Source organism: Pseudorca crassidens, chromosome 8, assembly GCF_039906515.1.
Source record: "Pseudorca crassidens isolate mPseCra1 chromosome 8, mPseCra1.hap1, whole genome shotgun sequence".
Lineage (NCBI taxonomy): Eukaryota > Metazoa > Chordata > Mammalia > Artiodactyla > Delphinidae > Pseudorca > Pseudorca crassidens.
The window spans coordinates 92,170,468-92,191,646 of record NC_090303.1 but is presented as its reverse complement, the minus strand read 5'-3'; the positions used below and the strand labels follow the sequence as shown (position 1 = coordinate 92,191,646).

General features: G+C 35.1%; 1 protein-coding gene across 3 annotated transcripts in view; it reads right to left on the bottom strand.

Moving 5' to 3' along the window:
* TRIM24 (tripartite motif containing 24) overlaps positions 1–21,179 on the bottom strand; it is a 91,504-nt gene that overhangs the window by 33,598 nt on the left and 36,727 nt on the right. For all 3 annotated transcript variants that reach the window (XM_067747136.1, XM_067747138.1, XM_067747137.1), the window contains exons 2-6: positions 19,140–19,258; positions 15,634–15,781; positions 11,669–11,801; positions 6,016–6,132; positions 2,501–2,615 (exon numbers count right to left, since the gene is read on the bottom strand). In XM_067747136.1, coding sequence (XP_067603237.1) covers positions 2,501–2,615; positions 6,016–6,132; positions 11,669–11,801; positions 15,634–15,781; positions 19,140–19,258 — 632 coding nt within the window. The remainder of the gene's footprint in view (positions 1–2,500; positions 2,616–6,015; positions 6,133–11,668; positions 11,802–15,633; positions 15,782–19,139; positions 19,259–21,179) is intronic.

The window sequence follows — 21,179 nt, the reverse complement described above, 5'->3', positions numbered from 1 at the left end:
TGCCAAGTCATGCCACGTGGTAGACAACATTTATGCTTTGTGTGTAGTAAAAAAAAAAAAAAGAAAAAAAAAGGAAGCAGGCTTCCCTGGTGGCGCAGTGGTTGAGAGTCCGCCTGCCGATGCAGGGGACACGGGTTCGTGCCCCGGTCCGGGAAGATCCCACACGCCGCGGAGCGGCTGGGCCCGTGAGCCATGGCCGCTGAGCCTGCGCGTCCGGAGCCTCTGCTCCGCAACAGGAGAGGCCACAACAGTAAGAGGCCCGCGTACCGCAAAAAAAAAAAAAAAAAAGGAAGCATATAATTTTTGTCTATTGAAAATTACCATGGGAACCAATTGATATAGTGACTAATGGTACCAATGCACTCTCAAAAAAAACTACAGAAAAGCAGACTATAGAATTTCTCTAAGGGAAGTATACAAGCAAGAACATAGGTTAGTCAAAAGTGGAAGAAAAACCCACTGAACCTGTGCTATTTTAAAGGTCTCTAACCTCAAATCTCCTTTACCTGGCAAGGAAAGGAGGAGAGAACAGGACTTTCTACTAGCTCTAAAAAAAAGTTTAAAAGTAAAATTGCTACACTCCAATATGGAATTATATTCTCAATAGAGAAAATGAACCTAGATCCTGGCCCTAGTTGGTTTCAAATTTGGAAAATACACATATGCTAAACTGAATTAAGTCATTGCAGTGACTATCAGTGGCTTTGTCGTATCTAATTTTAAGTCCAGAGATAATTTACTTATTAGGCTATTTCTGACCTCTGTAAAAACTAAGCGTTACTTTGGACACATTCTAGAAAGAACAGAAATTCTGTTGACTTTTAGGGATGTTGCAAATTGAGAATCAGAAGCCCAAGTTTCTTGGTCTTCTATAGTAACAAACTATTTGGGTCTGGAGTCTTAGTAAATACTGACTACATTTATTCGCCTTAAAGAAGGATTCTGTGAACCAGGAGACTGGGTATGAAGACTGAAAAGCATTTTTAAAAGGTGCTGCAAAAATTATAAGTTAAGGGTTTCCCTGGTGGCGCAGTGGTTGAGAGTCCGCCTGCTGATGCAGGGGACGCGGGTTCGTGCCCCGACCTGGGAGGATCCCACATGCCACAGAGCGGCTGGGCCCGTGAGCCATGGCCGCTGAGCCTGCACATCCGGAGCCTGTGCTGCGCAACGGGAGAGGCCACAGCAGTGAGAGGCCCGCGTACCGCAAAAAAAAAAAAAAATTGTAAGTCAATAAAGTTGATTTAAAATAATACTGATGACGAGGTTCATCCCTAGAGATTTGGGGATGTGGTCATCTTTTGTTCCTTATCTTGATTTTTAAAGAACTCCTCAAGTGATTCTGATTTACAGTGAAGTTTGGAAACAGCCACAGCAATGTGTGCACTATTCATCTCTGAGAAGCAAATCTATGTGACATTTGATTTTAAGCAGAGCTTTGAAATCTTTTAAAATAGTTTAAATGCTTCTATCTAAAAAAAAAACCCAACCAAACAAAAAAAACACACCACCGCCCGCCCCCCAGAACCTTGAAAACACAGTTACTGTAAATGTATTCCTCCTAGCCGAATACTTTTTCACTAAGTATTTGTTTCCAAGAGGAGAGAGAATTATTTTGGTCTTTGTTTCCTGTATGATTGATAAACCATGGGAATGACCATGCTTTCCCAGGAGGAAGAGAACCTTCTGACAAAGACCTTATAATTTTGTCAACTATAAAATAAAGATGTTGAACTAAATTTTTTCTATGACGCTTTTTTTAAAATCTCCGAACATCAGGATTCTTTTATTCTCTTCTTAATTTGCTTCTCTACTGTTAAATTCTTTTTGCACCAATACATTAAATGGATACCAAAATATCATGCAATTAATATTATGTTAAGATACCATGTAGAAGTTGTAACCTCCTGTTATTTGAGTCAAACACTGACTCTGGATCTTGACCTTCATGAATATAAGAAAGCTGATGAAGTTAGTAATATTTTTCTTACCTGCAGTGACAAACAACTATCTTAAGTGCCTTGAGCATCTCTCCCTGAGTACTGCTTTCACAGTTAGGACTGCTGAGGGCAGGAGGCACATCCTTTTACCTAATTTCTCGTAAGGTTAAATGTATATATTTGAGAACTAAATATAACTAACTTAATGTAACTTTCTGAAGAACTTTGCTCAATTGCACTCCTCTGGTGACCCAAAGCTGTCAATTCAATGGACCTCTAAAAAGATTCATCTCTTTACATCTCTTTAATATTTACTAAGCTCCTCCTTCAAGCAAGGCATTATACTTTGTGCTCTGAAGTAAACAATAAGGATTAAGACATTCCTACTGTATCATAAAGCCGTAAACTGTCAGATACAAGGTAGAGCCTGAGAATGGAGAAAAATATTACTGAATCAAATGTAAACAATTATACAAAAAAGGCTGTGATTTCAAATTCACAAATACACGAGAAAATACTACGGTAAATCACTACAACATACTGTCCCATTAACAGTAACTTACCTCAAGCTGATGCAGTAGAGCTTTTCCTTTTTTATTTATTTCTACCATCAATGTAAATATGGCAACTTTAATATCCTGTTCCACCTGCTTCTGATTTTGATTTACTTCAATTATCCTGAAAATTAAACAAAAGGGGGAAGTCTAAAATCTAAGGCAGAATATTTGTTTTACAGTATGTAATATTGATTTTCTAATCCCTAAGTTAGACCAAAAAGTTTTCAGCTCTTAAAAGCTCAGCTTTTTCTAAGGGTCCTTCAGTTTAAATAGACTTTCTTGAAAATGAGATAGCAGAAATATTAATTCTTCCAAAAGACATAGTCAATTCAATCTTAAAATCAAAATGTATAAAACTGTAAGAGAATGAACACATCTTAAGAAAACATTATTTGGAAAGATTATGACACCTGGAAAAATTCTCAGCCTAAAAGGTTGGACAAAAAAAATGATTTATAAACAAGATAAGGAAAACCAGGACTGAATGAGTTCTACTGTATTCACTGCAACTAAGAAGTAGAAAAGCTTAAATGTGTCCCTATTATCTTAGTCATCTGAACTGTTACCTATTCATTATATCTGAATAAAAGCAGAAAGACAATAATAGTAGTTTGCTACTTTTAATAGCACATTTGTCTTGAAATAAGCAGCCAAATAACTATATGTTTTTATCAACCAGCATATACATTTCTTCCTTTGATTAGAGAAAATGGGAATGCTATTTTCATAGAGATCAAGATGGATAGGAAAAAAAATACATAGCATTATACCAGAATATCTTATAAAAGCAGAAATAGAATAATGAGGCATCCACCATCAAACATTCTGAGATAAACAAAAAGCTTTATTTCTAAGGTAGATAGCTAGTGGGAAGCAGCCGCATGGCACAGGGATATCGGCTCAGTGCTTTGTGCCCGCCTGGAGGGGTGGGATAGGGAGGGTGGGAGGGAGGGAGATGCAAGAGGGAAGAGATATGGGAACATATGTATATGTATAACTGATTCACTTTGTTATAAAGCAGAAACTAACACACCATTGTAAAACAATTATACCCCAATAAAGATGTTAAAAAAAAAAAAAAGCTTTATTTCTTCTGCCTGCTTATGCCTGCTTATCTGCCAAAACTTAAGATGAAAAGGGCAGGGATTTTATTCTCTGTTGGAAATTTTTTTTTTTTTTAATTATAGTTGATTTACAACATTGTATTAGTTTCAGGTGGACAGCAAAGTGATTCAGTTATACATACATATATATATTCTTTTTCAGATTATTTTCCCTTATACGTTATTACAAAATATTGCGTATAATTTCCCTGTGCTATACAGTAGGTCCTTGTTGGTTACCTATTTTATATATAGTAGTGTGTATATGTTAATCCTAAACTCTTAATTTATCACCCCCCCACCAACGTTGGAAATTCTTCAAGATAATTATTTGATATCTATATTGGCTAGAGGATCAAGGAAACCAGATAGGTCTAGGAAGCAAACAACCTCAAAAAAAAAAAAAAAAAAAAAAAACCCAACAAAACAAAAAACCCAACTAATTTAAATCCTCATGATGGTAGAACAGGATGAAAAAGGGACAAGTAATGCCATGTTTGCACATGCATAAAGATGAATTAATAGCAAAGTCAGTCCAGTAAATTTAATCCTTCTATAATCAGGTAGCTATAAAGATACAAAGAATTAGCACCTAATCCAAAGAGTCTTTAATTTTTACCACAATTCAAAAACTAAAATCCTTCCACACCATAATGTATTATTTTGTAAAAAGAGCATAAACTACTACTACTAAAAAAAAAAAAAAAGGTAAAAAAAATTTGGAAAATTCACACTATGTGATTTTAAGACTTACTATAAAAAGCTCTAGTCATGAAGAAAGTGGGGTATTAGCAAGAAACAAAAGCACAATGGAAAGAGAGTCCAAAATAATCTCACACATATATGGTCAACTGATTTTCAACAAAGGTACCAAGGCAGTTTAATAGCAACAGGATAATCTTTTCAACAAACAGAACAAGTGTTGGAACAAATGAATATCCATATGTTAAAAAAAAAAAAAAGAAGAGTAAACTCTGGCCCATAGGTCATACCATATACATAGTGAAAGAGTAAGAAAGAAGTCCAAAGGGTGAATTTCATCAATGGTGGATCGTTTACATAAAATTAGTTATTTTACAATTACTACTGTTTGCCACTAGATGGTAGAGATTATCTACCCTTATCATTCCATAAATATTCATTATATATTTTCAATTACTCAGATACAAAATTTTAAACCCACCAATTACATCAATTTGGCAAAAATACAGTACTGTTATTAGAATACGACAAAGGAAATAGTATTTGGTCAACTACAGTTCTCATGTGAAAGAGAAAGGTAAAATGAAATGAGAGCTGATAACAAAAGAATAACAGAAACTAAAAGACGCACAACAGAACTTTTATTATCACAATGTATAATAGATGTAATAATAACACCAGGGAGTCAAGAAAAGGTTAAATTATGTTTAAAATCTCCATTAAGGAAAGCAGGTAAGCCAAGGAATTCCTTGGAAAAAAGTACCAAATGCCCCACCCTAGCCATGTTGAAAAATGATGAGTAACAGATTGTGACAACTGATCTTAAGGAAGATGAACCACAAAAAGGCTGATATACTTTTCCCTATGAACAACATTCAAAGCCCCTGCAAGGCCTCTCTTATTCAGGCTCTTTCTAATAAGCATTTCTTTATCTATTTAAGCAGTGAAATGTTACTTTCATGTGCAAAACAACAAAAGAAAGGGAACATGGGATTTCACAGGTGTTGTAAAATGTCAGCATGTGCCTCAAATGGGATGCAAAGGGGGGTACTAGGCAAACTCCCTCCTCCCCACAGAGGTCAATGGCTTGCTCTCCAATCACTGAATTTTAGGACATGAGCCTTTGGACAGTTGATGATTTACTCCCTTGGAGGACAAACAGTATAACAAGCAATATGTAGAAGCTGTTTAAGTACTGTATCTGACAAGGAGTAAAAGGTATGTGAACAGTTTAACAAGCCCTGTCTCCTGGTGTTCTATGATCTCTGCCTCATTGCAGTTAAAAGCTGACAGCTCAGGGGAGGCATCTCTAAGTCTAGCAATCCTTAAAATAGCAATTATGTATCTAATTAAGTGTTAAAATATATTACAGTACTATAAAAATAGTTTTGTTTTTAAATCCTGGCATTTCTTGGATAATTGGAAAACACAAAATAATTAAAAATTATTAATACTTACCTGATAAATGAGCTGTTACTAAATGTAGCTTATTACCATAATAGTTTTGAAATTTCATGGCTGAAAAGAATACTTTCCAAACTTCCCAGAAATCCAAAGTTTCTGGAAAAGTCTTATCAACTATGTGTTATTAGACCCATCCGACAGCTTACTTGGATGTACTTCACCATGAGTTAAGTAAAATGTCTGTTCTTAAAGTTAATATACTTAACACATTATATATAGATGATTTAAGTAATACCATAAATATAAATTTACCTGTTTTGGATCTGATTTCCTGTGAATTTTATGTATTTTGTTTTTTCCATCAGTTTGGTGATTAGTGTATCTATGATCACTTTCTGATTCTGAAAAGCTTCTTCTATAAATTGATATCTGAAAAAATAATAAGCAACTTATTTCACACAAATGTCTGTCTAAAATGAGGAAAAGCCCCAAAGCAAACAAATAACTAATAGGAAACTATTTATGAGTATAAAGGATATAAATAATAATCTTTTTAAAATACCAAATATATCCACAGAAGGCAGGTCCCCCCCCACCACAAATTCTCTCTTAAAAAGGAAGGAGTCTTTACAGATATTAATCATGGACACTCTATTTTTTTAATTTCTATTTTTAAAATAAATTTATTTATTTATTTATTTTTGGCTGTGTTGGGTCTTCATTGCTGTGTGCGGGCTTTCTCTAGTTGTGGCGAGCGGGGGGCCACTCTTCGTTGCGGTGTGCGGGCTTCTCATTGTGGCTTCTCTTGTTGCATCTAGGCGTGTGGGCTTTGGTACTTATGGCGTGCAGGCTCAACAGTTGTGGCGCACAGGCTTATTTGCTCCGCAGCATGTGGGATCTTCCCGTACCAGGGCTCGAACCCATGTCCCCTGCACTGGTAGGCGGATTCTTAACCACTGCGCCACCAGGTAAGTCCATGGACACTCTTTAAATAATTTTTAAAATCTGAGAAAAACACATTCAATCATTCAGTTTTACAAGCTTAACAGGCTCCCTTGGTGGACCCGGCAAAAAGTAATCATAGATAAGTATCTATGTAGATTTATTAACTATTTTGCAATTTCATAATTATGAAAGTTTGATGCTTTGTAAACAAATATTTTGAAGATCACTTTTAAATAACAGGTTTAAATATACTTTTCAATATTCATTGTGCTACAGGTCACAAATAACAAATATTGCATGCTTTTAATAAATGGGGGGAAGTGAGGCGATGGGGGTAAAACTCCTGATGTTATGCCTTGCGTGTGACAAAGCTTCAAGCAACAATATCATAAAATACCTAAATTAAAAAAAAATTGACTTGAAAGTTAAGATAACAACCTCTGACAAACTAGGTAAGATGACTCTAAAGGAGCTCTAGAGAAACAGATGATGTGTAAGATACATAAAAAGAGTTTTATTAAAAGTTTTTCATAAAATGCACAAAATACATTATTTCACATAATGTGATTTAAAAGTGTGAGTGTAATTAAATCAGTAAGTATTATAAGTAGGGTTGCCAGAGTTAGAAAGAAGGGGGAACACACAGTTAATAATATTTCTATTAGATTTCTTTTGTACATAATCATATCGTTTGTAAATACTGACATTTAAAATTCTTTCTTAGGTGCAAGTTTTTTTATCTTAGTAAACTTTTTTTTGTTATACACTCTTTGGGACCCTAATACAATGTAATTATTAAATGAAATGATCAAACTGGTCGTCTTTATTTAGGTTTATCCTAAACTCAATACAAAAAATTTATAATATTCCATTATGATGTTTTCTAGCTCTTTTCATAGATAATCTTTATCAGGTTTGAGAAATTTTCTTTTATTCCTAGTTTGCTATGATTGTATATCATGGATATACATTTTTTCTTGACTGTTTCTTCTGCCTCTGTGGAGATGGTCATATAATTTTTCCTTTAGTCTTTTAACAGGACGAATTACATTAATGATTTTCAAAGGTAAAATGAACTTTGTATTCCTATAATAAGGCTAACTTAGTTGTGATTCTATTATCCAAAAATCACAATGCTCCTGGACTTGGTTTCCTAATGTATTTCTTAGAAATTTTAAGTTCATTTCATGGGTAAGACTGGTTTGTAATTTTCGATTTTGATTTCTCATAAAACAAGTTGGAGAGAATTCATTCTTTACTGTTCTATGGACAAGACTGTATAGGAAAAGCATTATTTTAACCTTACCTATTTTGTAGATTCATCAGTGAAATCATTTGGGTCTGTAGTTTTCTTTGTGGGATTTACACTAAAATAAAGGACTGTTCTGATTCTCTATTTTATATTGTGCTAGTTTTGGTAAGTGTATTTTCTAAGAATTATCCCACTTCATGTAAAAATTTTCAAATCTATTGACAAAAAACCTTTTTATATTTTTAAATGCCTGTAGAAAATGTGGTGATGCCCCCCCCTTTTCACTCCTGGCATTGGTTTTTTGAGTCTGTTTTCTTCTTAATCATTCATAAAGAGACTTGTTAATCTTTTGAAAGATCCAATTTTTGGCTTTGATTCTGCATTGTATTTATTGCATCCTTTTTGCTACTTACTTTGGGTTTAATTTGCTGCTTTTTCTAACTTGAGATAAATGTTTAGGACATTTACTTTTTATCCTTAATATCTAATATATGCATTAGCGATCTGTATTTTCCTCTAATCATGGCTTTAGCAGGATACGTCAAGGATTGTATTTTCACTATCATTCAGATAAAAATATTTTCTAATATTCATTGGAATTTCTTCTTTGATGCTTTAAATTTATTTTTACCTGCTTATCTTTGAAATAATTTCAAAGTTAGATTTGCAATAGCACAGAGATCTCACATATACCTTTACAAAGATTTTCAAATATTTCCTCAGCAAAGTCCTTTAACTCCTTAATAATTAGTATGCATTTCCTAAAAACAAGGACATTCTATTACGTAACCCCAGTAAAATTACTAAATACAGGAAAACTGACATTGAGATAATACTTTCATCTAATCTACAGACCATTCTCCAATTATGTGATTTGTCTCAATAATGTCCTCTATATCATTTCCCCTCTCTAGTCCAGGATACAGTCCAGGATCATACATCATTGTGTTTTGATATGAATTACATTTCTTCATTTTCAAATATATGGAGATTTTTCTCATTTATTATTATTTTCTAGATTGACTGCATTGAGTTTACACAAGAATTTATATGATTTCGATCTTCTCAAATATAAAACTGCCCTGGCATATGGTTAATTGATTTTTTCCTTTTTTATGTTTGGAAATAATGTTTATCATTGGGTGCAGTGTCCTTAATGTCCATGAGGTCATTTGCTAATTGTGTTTTTTGACTCTTACTGAAATATCCTTACTGAGTTTTAGTCTGCTTGTTTTGCCAATTACTGAGAGAAATATGTTAAATTTCCCACTATGTGGATTTGTCTCTGCCTTTTTTCTTTATATTTTGTAAGGCTATGAGGAATATAAATTTAGAACTATTATATCTTTTAGACAAAAAGAGCCTTTTATTGTTATAAAGTTTCTCTCTTTATCTCAAATAATGTACTTTGATATACCAGCTTACCTTTGATTAGTGTTTGTATGGCATAGCTTTTCTCATCATTCTTTTTATATACTTAGGTTTTAGATGTTTCTCTCACAAAAAGCAAGTAGCAGATTCTCTATTTGCTTTCTTATCCAGCCTAGAATCTTTTAATTTGGAACATTTTATCCATTCACGTTTATTATAATTACAAATATATTTAGAGATATACCAACTTATCAAGTCTTATTAAATCCCATTTGTTCTTTGTTCCTATTCTCTTTTTTGGCCTGTGTTTAGACTAATTGTTAATTTTTCTACTTCCTCCCTCTGTTATCTTGATAATCATATTGACTTTTACTATTCGTTTAGTGACTACTCTATGCATTAAGAAATGCAGATCTTATCATCTAAGAATAAGTTGTAGTTTAGTACCTTCTTCCTAAGCAATGCATGAACCTTAGAACATGAACTCCATATCCTCCTAACATATCTGTGTGATATTTAACACACACATGACACACCAAGACATTACTGTGTAAGTCAACATTTATTTAGATTTACTCATACTTATCATTTCAGCCGTTCTTTCCATCATGCATCACCTACCGTTTTTCTTCTGCCTAATGTATGCTTTTGTGAGTGTTTACTGGGGATAACTTCTCCCAGTTTATTTTGTCTGAAAACATCTTTCTTATAAACCTTCACTTCTGAAGAATATGTTCACTGGGTATAGAATTTTAGTGTTATAGTATTTTCTTTTTGCACTTCAAAAATATTACTTTATTTTTTAATGATCCTGCTGGGGAGTTATGGGGCTTCTTGAATATGGGCTAGATGTCTTTCTTCAGTATTACAAAGTTCTAAGCCATTATATTCTGCCCTCAAATGTTGCTTCCTTCCCATTCTTCTCTCTCTTTCTTGGACCTCAATTACACCTTGTGTTACATCTTCTCGATCCCTCTTCCATTTTCCATCTTCCTGTTTATTATGCTTCATTTTGATGTTTTCTTAATTTTCTCCCAGTTCATTAATTCTCATTTCCTGGCATGTCAGATCTGCTCTTAAACCCTCTATTGAGTTAATTTCAGTTACTGTAATGTAAGTTCTAGACATTGTTCACATTGTCTTATCTCCTAGCATATTTGGTTATTTCTAATTGTGTGCTGAACCATTTTGTAAAACTCATTATTAAATAAATCTGAGGTCTAGGATGATGTTTTCTTCCTCCAGGGAGGATTTACATTTTATTCTAACAGGTACCTTGGGGCACAAGCAATAAGATTTCAATTTAATCCAACTTTGGGTACTGAGAAGATCTGATTCTGCACTTTAGTTCCAGTGAGGAACTGTAATATTTACTAGCTCATTCATCTTTACCATAATAGAGTAGACTTTCAGAACCCCAACTCAAGGCAAGAAGAAGCCTTTAACCCCTGTGACCCTGAACTCCAATCCCTGTCTTTCAGCCCTGTGAGCATATTAAAAGCACCCCTCAACCTCTAGGCAAATGCTTCCAAGGGGAAAAAAGCCTGTACCATTCTCTGTCCCCACTCCAACCCAATCCTGGTCCAATAATTCTTTATTATCAAGCTCTAAAAATATCTTATCAATGATTTCTGTATTTTGTCCATGTTTTCTAGTTACCCTCACTGGTATGGCTGGTCCAAACTACCTAGTCTGCCATTATTGGAAGACCTTTTTCAACCAATTATATCTGTATCAGCTTATCAGAATCTTACTGTTTAATTCAGTTGTTGCTAATTCAAATGCCTATGGAGGACAGGTTTAAAAGTAAGCTTTGGTAGGAACTATGATGAATTAGAAGAGCATGCCCATCCTAAAGACGACTAAAGTCAATTCCAGTCAAATACTGACATGGAAGTATTGAATATATGGGACCTAGGGCTAAAACAGATTCAATTTTCTTAAAAAACAAAACAAAAAAACCCAGAAAACAAAAAACAAAACCAAAGCCAGAGATCTAAATGTTTTTTTAAAACGTAAAATCTTATTTACAACGCTGGCAACTAATTCCATATAGTTTAAAAAAGCGCGTCAGCCAGTGGTTCTCAGCTAGGGTGATTTTGCTGCCTAGGGCACTTGGCAACGTCTAGAGACATTTTTTGATTGTCACAACTGGGAGAATCCTACTGGAATCTAGTAAACGGAGGTCAAAGGTGCAGTTAAACACCATACAATGTACCAGATAGCCCCCACAACAAAGGCAGCAGCACCAAAGTTGAAAAATCTTGAACTAGGCCAACATACTGATGGCCAAACAAAACATTATTTGCAGACGGCCATTTGGCTGGGGTGCCAGCAGTCGTCTAGTCCTAATAAAGCTGTATTATAAATCTATGTATGTAGGAAAGATGCAGGTACCTGTGCTCTTTATGTTCTAATAACTGGCAGTCCCGACATGTCAGTTTGTCACATGTTTCACAGTAAAGTTTCAGCTGTTCCTTCTTATGAAAAGGACAAAACACTGGTCGCTGACTGGTCACACCAACTGCCTCTGTAGAGACAATGGGAGGCAAAAGAAGAAAATTAACATAACTGAATAGTAAATAATTATTAGATTGTTCATTTAAATTAAAGTCCATTGAGATATAAAGGAGCTACAGTTTCACTGACACCACCATTACCAGCAGGTTTTACAGATAATAAAATATTAAGTATTTTTTGCATTTCTGGAGGAAAAGATAAATGAGCTTTCCACTTTTCAGTGTAAAAATTAAAATTAATTCAGGAGAAAAAGGAAGTGTGTAGCTAAAAAGATGTTTTATGAAATTAAAAAATCTTAATAGCCCAGTTAAGCAAACGGAACCAACTGGAATGTTTTGTATTCCAAATGTGGGAGTTTTTTTTTTTAATGCAAAACAGAAAAATCTAATAAAAATGTATAAAAGAGGTGGTGGAAAAATTATTTCTCCACTTTTGCAAAATTCCTAACAGAGGATACCCATTAACACAGAGATAATCATAAAGTTTACACTATTACACTGTAGTTATCCACATAACTTCTTAATAGTTATCTAGAGTGGAGATAAAACTGGGCAATGCTTATGCTACAATGTTAAATAGAAAAATTAGAATACAAATAAATACAATGACTGATTAAACAATACCAAGGTAAGCTGAGAGGAATTGAAAATAAAATTAATGAACTAAAAAATATATTGAGGGTAATTAGATAAATTTAGGGATAAAAACAAAAAGGTAAACTACTATTTAGTCATATCAAAAAGGGAAAAATATATAAAATTCTGAACAAAAAAAGGAAAACAACCAGATAGAGAAAATTAGCAATGTATTAAAAGAATACTAAAAGCACAACACATCAAGACCAAATGGAATTAATTCCAGCAAAGCAAAAATGGTTCAACATTACTATTGTCATAGCTCCCTGCACCCTTCTCCTTGAGGTTCATATCATCTGGGCATCACAGTAGATGATGGGTGACCATACATCCTTAGTTGGCTTGGGACATCCTGGTTTGTACCTGCTCTTCAGGAATAATTATTTATAGAGCTTCTGATTTAGATAATTATGACATCATGTCATCCCTTTATAGACTTCCTTTATTTATGAAGAATTTCAATCCTGACTCATAGTCATCCTCCTAGCCCTTAGTCTCATCATCATCCTGGATGATTTGGAAGTCCACAGAGAGTACCACATAAAGACAAGCCTCTCAGACTTTTTCATCTCTAGAGACTTGTACTTCATTTTAGCTACTTATTCCATTTCATACACACCATGGTCCCACCCTAGATTTATTGTCCATTACTATTCCATTTCTATAATCATAAATTCAAATATCCCACTCTAATAACTTCTACTTTCTAACTTCCCAATTCTTAGTTAAACTACTCTCACTGTACCTCACTGATATTTCTAGTCCCTAACCATTTATTTCGCCCTATCAACTGACACTGTCAACTTCACTTTCTTTATACAGTTAAAATCCCCAAATTCTTCATGTCAACACATGCCTATATCCGCATCTCTTATCCTGTGGAACTTCTAGAATGTTGGTCCGGCTAAACCCCAACCCTAAATAGTTCAATTCTTCTCTATAACTATATCAGACTGCCGAGGACTGATAGAGGAAGTTTTAAGGACTATACCAAATGTAACCTTGATGCTACCAAGCAATCCTATTTCCAAAGCTAGAGCTCTCTTTCAACTGGAGTTATTTCAAATATCTTCCATATTTCTTACCTTTCAGTCCTATTTCCTCTGCTCTCTTTTTCAATAGATGGCTGACTTTACAGAAAACAGAAGTCTTTCTAGAACTAATCTATTAAATTTACCTGAGTATATACCTGGCCTTTTCTCTTTTGTGTCTCTTCTTCATCAGTGTTCTCAGAAATTATATCCCCCTTTTCCTGTGTCTCAAGACTCCTAGCCTCATCTCTTACTTCTCCTCTTCTTGCATCTTACTCTCCAGCTACACTCAATGTTCCCCCTCTGGAAATTTGTGCATGTGCTTCAGTTTTCCCCACCCTTCTCATTTATGTGATGAACTTCCATTCATCCTTGAAGCCCCAGATGTGGCCTTCAATGTAAATCCCCAAATCTGAATTTGATACTCCTTTCATGTGCTCCTACAGAACTTATGAGGCTAAACTATGATTGCTAATTTGTCCACAGTCTTCATCATACTAATAACTCCTGGAGGGTAGGAAGTACCTATCTTATTCACTTTTTCATCTCTTTAATCTAGCAAAGTTCCTGGAATATAGAACAGGCATACAAACACTGGTTGACTCAATAAATAAAAAGCAGTGGATTAATTTTTAAACAGAAATATACTAATGAGCCATAAAAATCAACAAAATGCTGATAAATATTACAACATGGATAAAACCTGAAAACACTACTGTGGTAAGTGAAATAAGCCAGACATTGAGGGACAAATACCCTATGACTCCACTTGTATGAAATATCTAGAATAAGCAAATTCATTGAGACAGATAGTAGATTAGAGGTCAGCAGGGAATGGTGAGGAGAGGGGAATGGGCAATTATTATGTATTGGGTACAGTTTCTTTTGGAAGGGCTAAAAAAGTTTTGGAAATGGTGGTGATGGTTGCCTAATACTTTGAATACAATTAGTGCCAATGATTTGTACACTTAAAAATGGTTAGAATGTCAGATTTTAAGTTACACATATTTTACTGTAAAAAAAAAATGTTATTAGTGAACTTTACATTATAAGCATAAGCAACACAATAAGAACCCAGAAACCACAATTAAATACATAAAAAGCAAAACTTCTTTGGTTATCTGTACAACAAATATCATGAAACAGGTTTACTATAAGAATATCAGAGAGAAAAGAGTTGTAAAACTTTTTTAAGCCCACCCCTTATCATCTTAAAAATAAGAGACAAGAGAGAATGTAAGTTTTTAAAAATTTTTTAATTTTTATTGGAATATAGTTGCTTTACAATGTTGTGTTCGTTTCTACTGTACAGCAAAATGTGTCATGTATACATATATCCCCTCTTGTTTGGATTTCCTTCCCATTTAGGTCACTATAGTACATTAAGTAGAGTTCCCTGTGCTATACAGTATGTTCTCGTTGGTTGCCTATTTTATACATAGTATCAATAGTGTATATAGAAAATAAGTTTTTGTGTTTTTTTTGCAGTACGCTGGCCTCCCACTGTTGTGGCCTCTCCCTTTGCGGAGCACAGGCTCCAGACGTGCACCCTCAGCGGCCATGGCTCACGGGCCTAGCCGCTCCGCGGCATGTGGGATCTTCCCAGACCGGGGCACGAACCTGCGTCCCCTGCATCAGCAGGCAGACTCTCAACCACTGTGCCACCAGGGAAGCCCCGAAAATAAGTGTTAAAGGCAACTTTTTCACATGTTGTACATTCATACCAAATTAAGGCATTTATAGGAGAAGGAGGGTTGTGAGTATAAAGCAGAATTCTGTATCTATTCATACTGACCAACATTGACAAGTATTCAAATTCAGCCATAATACAGACTTCCTTGTAGTAAAAGACAAGAGTATATTTAATGCTTATGAGTGTATCAAAACAAGTTAGTAGGGCTTCCCTGGTGGCGCAGTGGTTGAGAGTCCGCCTGCTGATGCAGGGGACATGGGTTCGTGCCCCGGTCCGGGAAGATCCCACATGCCGCAGAGTGGCTGGGCCCGTGAGCCATGGCAGCTGAGCCTGAGCGTCCGGAGCCTGTGCTCCGCAACGGGAGAGGCCAAAATAGTGAGAGGCCCGCGTACCGCAAGAAAAAAAAAAACAAGTTAGCATGGGAAAGAAAGAATGACTTGGGAGGGACAGAGAAAAAATGAAATTTAAAAATTAATTTATTACCTGGAGATACTTCCTCTTTCTGTCTCACAGTGTGGTCTTTTGTGAATTTCACCCTTTGATGAGCTCTGATGCATGTCTTGCAGAGCCATTCAACACACTCTACACAAAACCCATTAGCTTCTGCATTGTCCTCACAGCTTGTACATACCTAATAAAAGAAACGTCACGTCAATTTTTGAGAATAAAGAAAAGGTGGTCACATGACTAATCATACATAAATGATATACCAACTATACTTGACTCTATCAGTTATCTTCTTAACAGTGTTCATAAATTTAAACTGACACTATGTTTTAAATTATAAACATATGAAATGGAAATATAAGGACATTGCCCTTAGTTCAATATATCAAATATTCTAGGCACTATGCTAACTGCTGAGGATATAACCATCAGAAAAAGCAAACACAATCCTTGCCCTTATGACATCCAGTCTCCTAGATGAAATGTAGGTTCAAATCCCAGTTCCCCTACTTACTGGGTAAGTAGTCTTGGACAGGTTACTTAGAATGCTCATCTTTAAAATAAGGGTAATAACATAAATTTTACTGAGTGGTTGTAAAGATGAATTTTACTGAGTGGTTGTGAGGAAGTCAAACATTACTGAAACAATAATACTAATACATAACTACAAATTGAGAAGTGCCATAAAGGAAAAAGTATGAGAAGCTAGAAGAACATATGATGGGGGAAAGTAATCTGTTTTTAGTGGGGTTGAATGGTTGGGGAAAATGAGAGGAGAGATTTCCCAGGCAAAGCTTTCTCTAAAGAGATCATATTTGCACCAAGATAAGAAAGTTGAGTCATCAATTACTGATGAAAGCTTTCTAGGCAGAGAGAACAGCATGTACCAAAGCCTCCAGCAAGAACATGGCAGGTTCAAAGAAGTGACAGAAAGCCAGTAGGACTCAAGTGGAGAGATCAAGGGGAAAACTGGCAACAGAAGGAGCTGGTGGCAAGGCAGGGGCCAGATCAAGAAGGATCATGTGACAATTTTGGTCTTTGTCTCAGAAGTCTCCTAAAAGCTTTTAAGTAAGTAAGTGACATGGCCAGATGTGCATTTTTAAAATCACTGTCCCTGCAATGTAGAGAAGAGATTAGAAAAATGGCAAGTGCTTCTGCACAGAGATAGGTAGGAGCCCTTTGCAGTGGTAGAAGTGGAGATGAATGAAGGAGATTTGGGAAGTAAAACTGACTGGTTTGGAGGACGCACTGGCTATGAAATGAAGAAGAGATAGCACCTTTTTTTCCAGCTTATATAACTGTGTAGATGGTGGCACTATTCTCTGAGAACAGGTATTAAGGTTACACAACACATAAGCAGTCCTCATGATATCATTTGTGGATGGGAAAAAAATTTTTCCCCTCAGTCAGTGGTTTACATTAGCCAAATTCCAAATACCTGGATAATATTTCCATAAACCAAAACCTGCCCTTTCTCAGTTCTTGTCTTCTACCTGTCTAACATCTTTTGATGCCACTGACTCTTACTTCCTAGAAGTCATCTGGATTCCTTAACCCTTCCAGATTCTCTTATCTCCCAGATTGCCTCTCTGGATCCCACCACTACTCTTTCTCCTCTGATTCTGTAGATTTTTGTTAGGTCTAGGGATTGGTCTCACCTACTCCCTCGGCTTCAACTATCACCTCTATAAGTATGTCACCTAAAACTTAATCTCCACATTATGCGGCAAAAGGACTATGGGATTTCTATACATAATGTTAAGGAAGGACCTCTAGTATAAAAAGTAAAAGTAAAAAAGCAAAGTGTTAAAGCATATCATACCACTGCTTATCTAGGAAAGATGAGGATGGGATGGGATGACTTATTTGCTTAAATCTTAAAAATAACATAAAATCACTTAGATTATAAAATAATATTAAAAGTGTAAGGATAAAACATAAAAGAAATTAAATGGTTAGCCATAAGGTAGAGAAAAAATAAGGTAGAGGGGTAGGTGAGATGGAGATAGAAGTTTGAGTTCTCTGAATATACTCTGTTTCATAGATTTTATTTTGGAACCAGTATATGAATGTTCTATATGTAGTTAAACAAATTTCAAATTAAAAAAAAAACTAAAGCCCTAAACAAAACCCTAAACAAAAGCAAAATGAAACTAATGCACCTGCCTATCAAGTGGGTGGCTTAACCATACAGAGAAGAATTACTTATTTCAAGTAACTTTAAAACATGATGATTTGACTGAATATCTCCAGTACATACATATAGTAATTATTGTCTTCTTGTTTTGTTTTGACAGAGATAATGCTATAATCTCCATTTTCAGTACCAATTCTATTCTTCTATACTCTTACTCTGCAAGGCTCAATTATGCTTAATGAGCTGGCTCCACATTAGATTCTAGCAATAGGTGGTGCTGGAGGAAGACTGCAATGCCAGAGGAAAAAGGGACTTGATCATCTTAGTTGGCTTCCTATTTGCTTGAGTTTTCTGTGAACATCTACAATGCTAGATTCAACTTCAAAATGTCAATATATACTTGTTATATTTTCCCTTCCTCTCTTTTTAAAATAGAAAGTATCTGTTAAATCATTCTCCTGAAAGTCCTAGAAAAATGACCAACTCAATGGTGATGAGCACCCCTAGTATCCATATTGTGCTCTCTAAATACCATTTCAGACTAAAAGGAACCAAGGCTCCTAGGCGAACCAACCACCTGCTGGTTCCAGGTGTAGAACAGAAAATGAACAATATCTTGTCAAAACAGAAAGCAAGGGAGATAACAGTGACACTGCGATTGTATCAGAAGGGTTCGGGAATCCTCACTGCCAAGATGGCACAAATTGAGCACCAATAAGGATAACTACAACACATTTTATGTTAAAAATCCATGAGTTCATAACAATAAACACACATACACACCATTCATTAGTCACCTCTGAAGAATGCTAAGAAACTAAGTCACTACTCTAATAATTGGCAACTAAAGGGAAAGAATCAAGCATTTAACCACCTTTCCTGTATAACCTAAGAATAGAAGAAGGAAGCTTTTTTTTCTCTTCCAGTTGAGAAATAAAGAGGAATGACAGAATGAAAATGTCACCATTTTTCAAAGTCCTAATGAAATATGGAATTTTGGCAGTGCTCATTAACGCCATTAACATCAGGAAAAAGACAACCAGACATCATAAGCTTCCTGCTTGAAATACACACAGACATATGGATGGAAGTATTCTTATGAAACAGCCTCTACATTTTTATCACCAGTTTACACAAAATACAGGAGACAGGGAAGCATGTTAAATGACTTAAGGAGAGGTCAGCAGAATTCACAATAAGGTTAACTCTACTGGACCAACAACCCAGTTTATCCAGCAAATATGTTAAAAGGAAGGAAAAAGAAAGCCAAGCAAGGTGAAGGGGGCATCTGAAATTAATTAAAAGATATGTTTGAGACAAACCTACCAAATGCATGGTAAGTTCTCCAGCATTTCAGGCTGCTTCATTAAGAGGAGGCAAAAGATTCAAGACTTAATACACTTACCTGATTAGACTTTTCTACTGTACTGCTGGGAACCTCAGTAGTGTCCTTCACAAAAAAATTATCTATGATGTGTCTCTCGGCACATTCTTGGCTGCAAACTGGACATCGAATGACTCCCACTAGGAAAGACAAAATTGTGTTCTAAGTTGTTTTTGGTTAAATTCAAGTATAACTGACATAACATTAAAATTAGTTTAAGGTGTACAATGTAATGATTTGATATTTGTATATATCACAAAATGATCACCACAAAAATTCAGTTAACATCTGTCACCATGAACAATTACAACTTTTTTTTTCTGGTGGTGAGAACTTTTAAGATCCACTCCTCTAGCTACTTTCAAATATACAATACAGTATTCCTAACTATAGTCACCATGCTGTACATTACATCCCCATTTTATAACTGGAAATTTCTACCTTTTGCCCCTTTTCACCCATTTCGCCCCACCCCCACCCCCACTTCAGGCAACCACCAATTCTGTTCTTTATATCCATGAGCTCACATTCTAAGTTTTAATACAAACATACTGAGTCCTAACCCAACACATCTCATCCAAACTGTGAATGGAATGTCCACTCTCTTCAAATTCATACCTATTACTTAACACAAAGCAATTCAATTTATGTATATATAGGGGTTTTAGATGCGTGTGTGCACCCACACGTGTGTATACATGTGGTGTGTATGTGTATATGTCCCACACTAGTATATTAAATGATGAATGAATGCTCATAATTTTAAATGAGATAACCTTCCAAATAAATATCCTTTTGACTATTCTTTTTATTGTTTAGCAACTTCTCTCACAGTGTTTTTCAAATAGAGATGTGCAGAATCATATGGAGACTTTAAAAGAATGAGAGTTCTGGTTCTCTCTGGACCTATGGAATCAGGATTTCTGAAAGTGGAACACAGACATACCCATTTTGTTTATGTTTGTTTTTGTTTTGAATCTCGATTCAGAAACACCAATCTGCTTCCTTTAACAGGTGCAAATAGCGTTCCTTTTGGGTGGGGGGGCGTGACTCTTTCATAGTGATTGGTAAAACAATAAATAATTAATAATTGTGAATGAATTAAAATCTAAATTTTTGATTAAATTAAAAAATTAATATAAACTTGATGCAGTAATTTGTACCAAGGAGACTGCAGTAAGGTCCCCAGATACATTTTTTTCAAAATGAAATGCATAAGAATGAACACAAAGTAATCCAAAGGTCAATTTCATTTGTATATACAAGCAATAAACAAACATTTTAATTAAAAAAACTATTTTACAATAGCAACAAAGAAAAGTACTTAGTAGTAAATTTTTTTAAATGTATAAGGCCATTGTGTAGAAAAATGTTAAGCTATATTTCGAATCATTAAAAAAAAAATCTAAGTAATGAAAACACCATGTTCTTGATGGTAAAGATGCCAGTTCTCCCCAGACATGTCTATACATTCAATGCAGTTTTTAATAATAATACCAACAGGGATTGCAGTAGAGTTTTGACAAGCTGGGGGAACATGTCTAACAAATAAGACAGTAAACATATAAAGCTATGGTCATTAAGATGGTGTGATATTTATGAAAGGATAAACAAAAATGGAACAGAATATACATACCAGAAACACAAGACAGATGTGGCACTAGAAATTGGTGGAAAAGGGGTGCTATAGTTTGCTACAGTGGGAGAAGGATGAAATCAGATCTCTCCTTAATTCAAACAATAATTCTCCAAGTGGGGAAAGCAGGGTGGGTGGGGTGGTGGGATGAACCGGGAGATTGGGATGGACATACATACACTAATATGTGTAAAATAGATAACTGGTAAGAAACTGTTGTATAAAAAAATAAAATTAAATTAAAAAAAATTCTTTTGGATAGGATAGATTAAGAACTTTAAAACTTTCAAGAGGAAATACAGGAGAGTATCTGTGTAACCTTAGAGTTGGAATAAATTTCTCAATCAAGAAACAAAGAGCAATGGGCGTCCCTGGTGGCGCAGTGGTTGAGAGTCCGCCTGCTGATGCAGGGGACACAGGTTCGT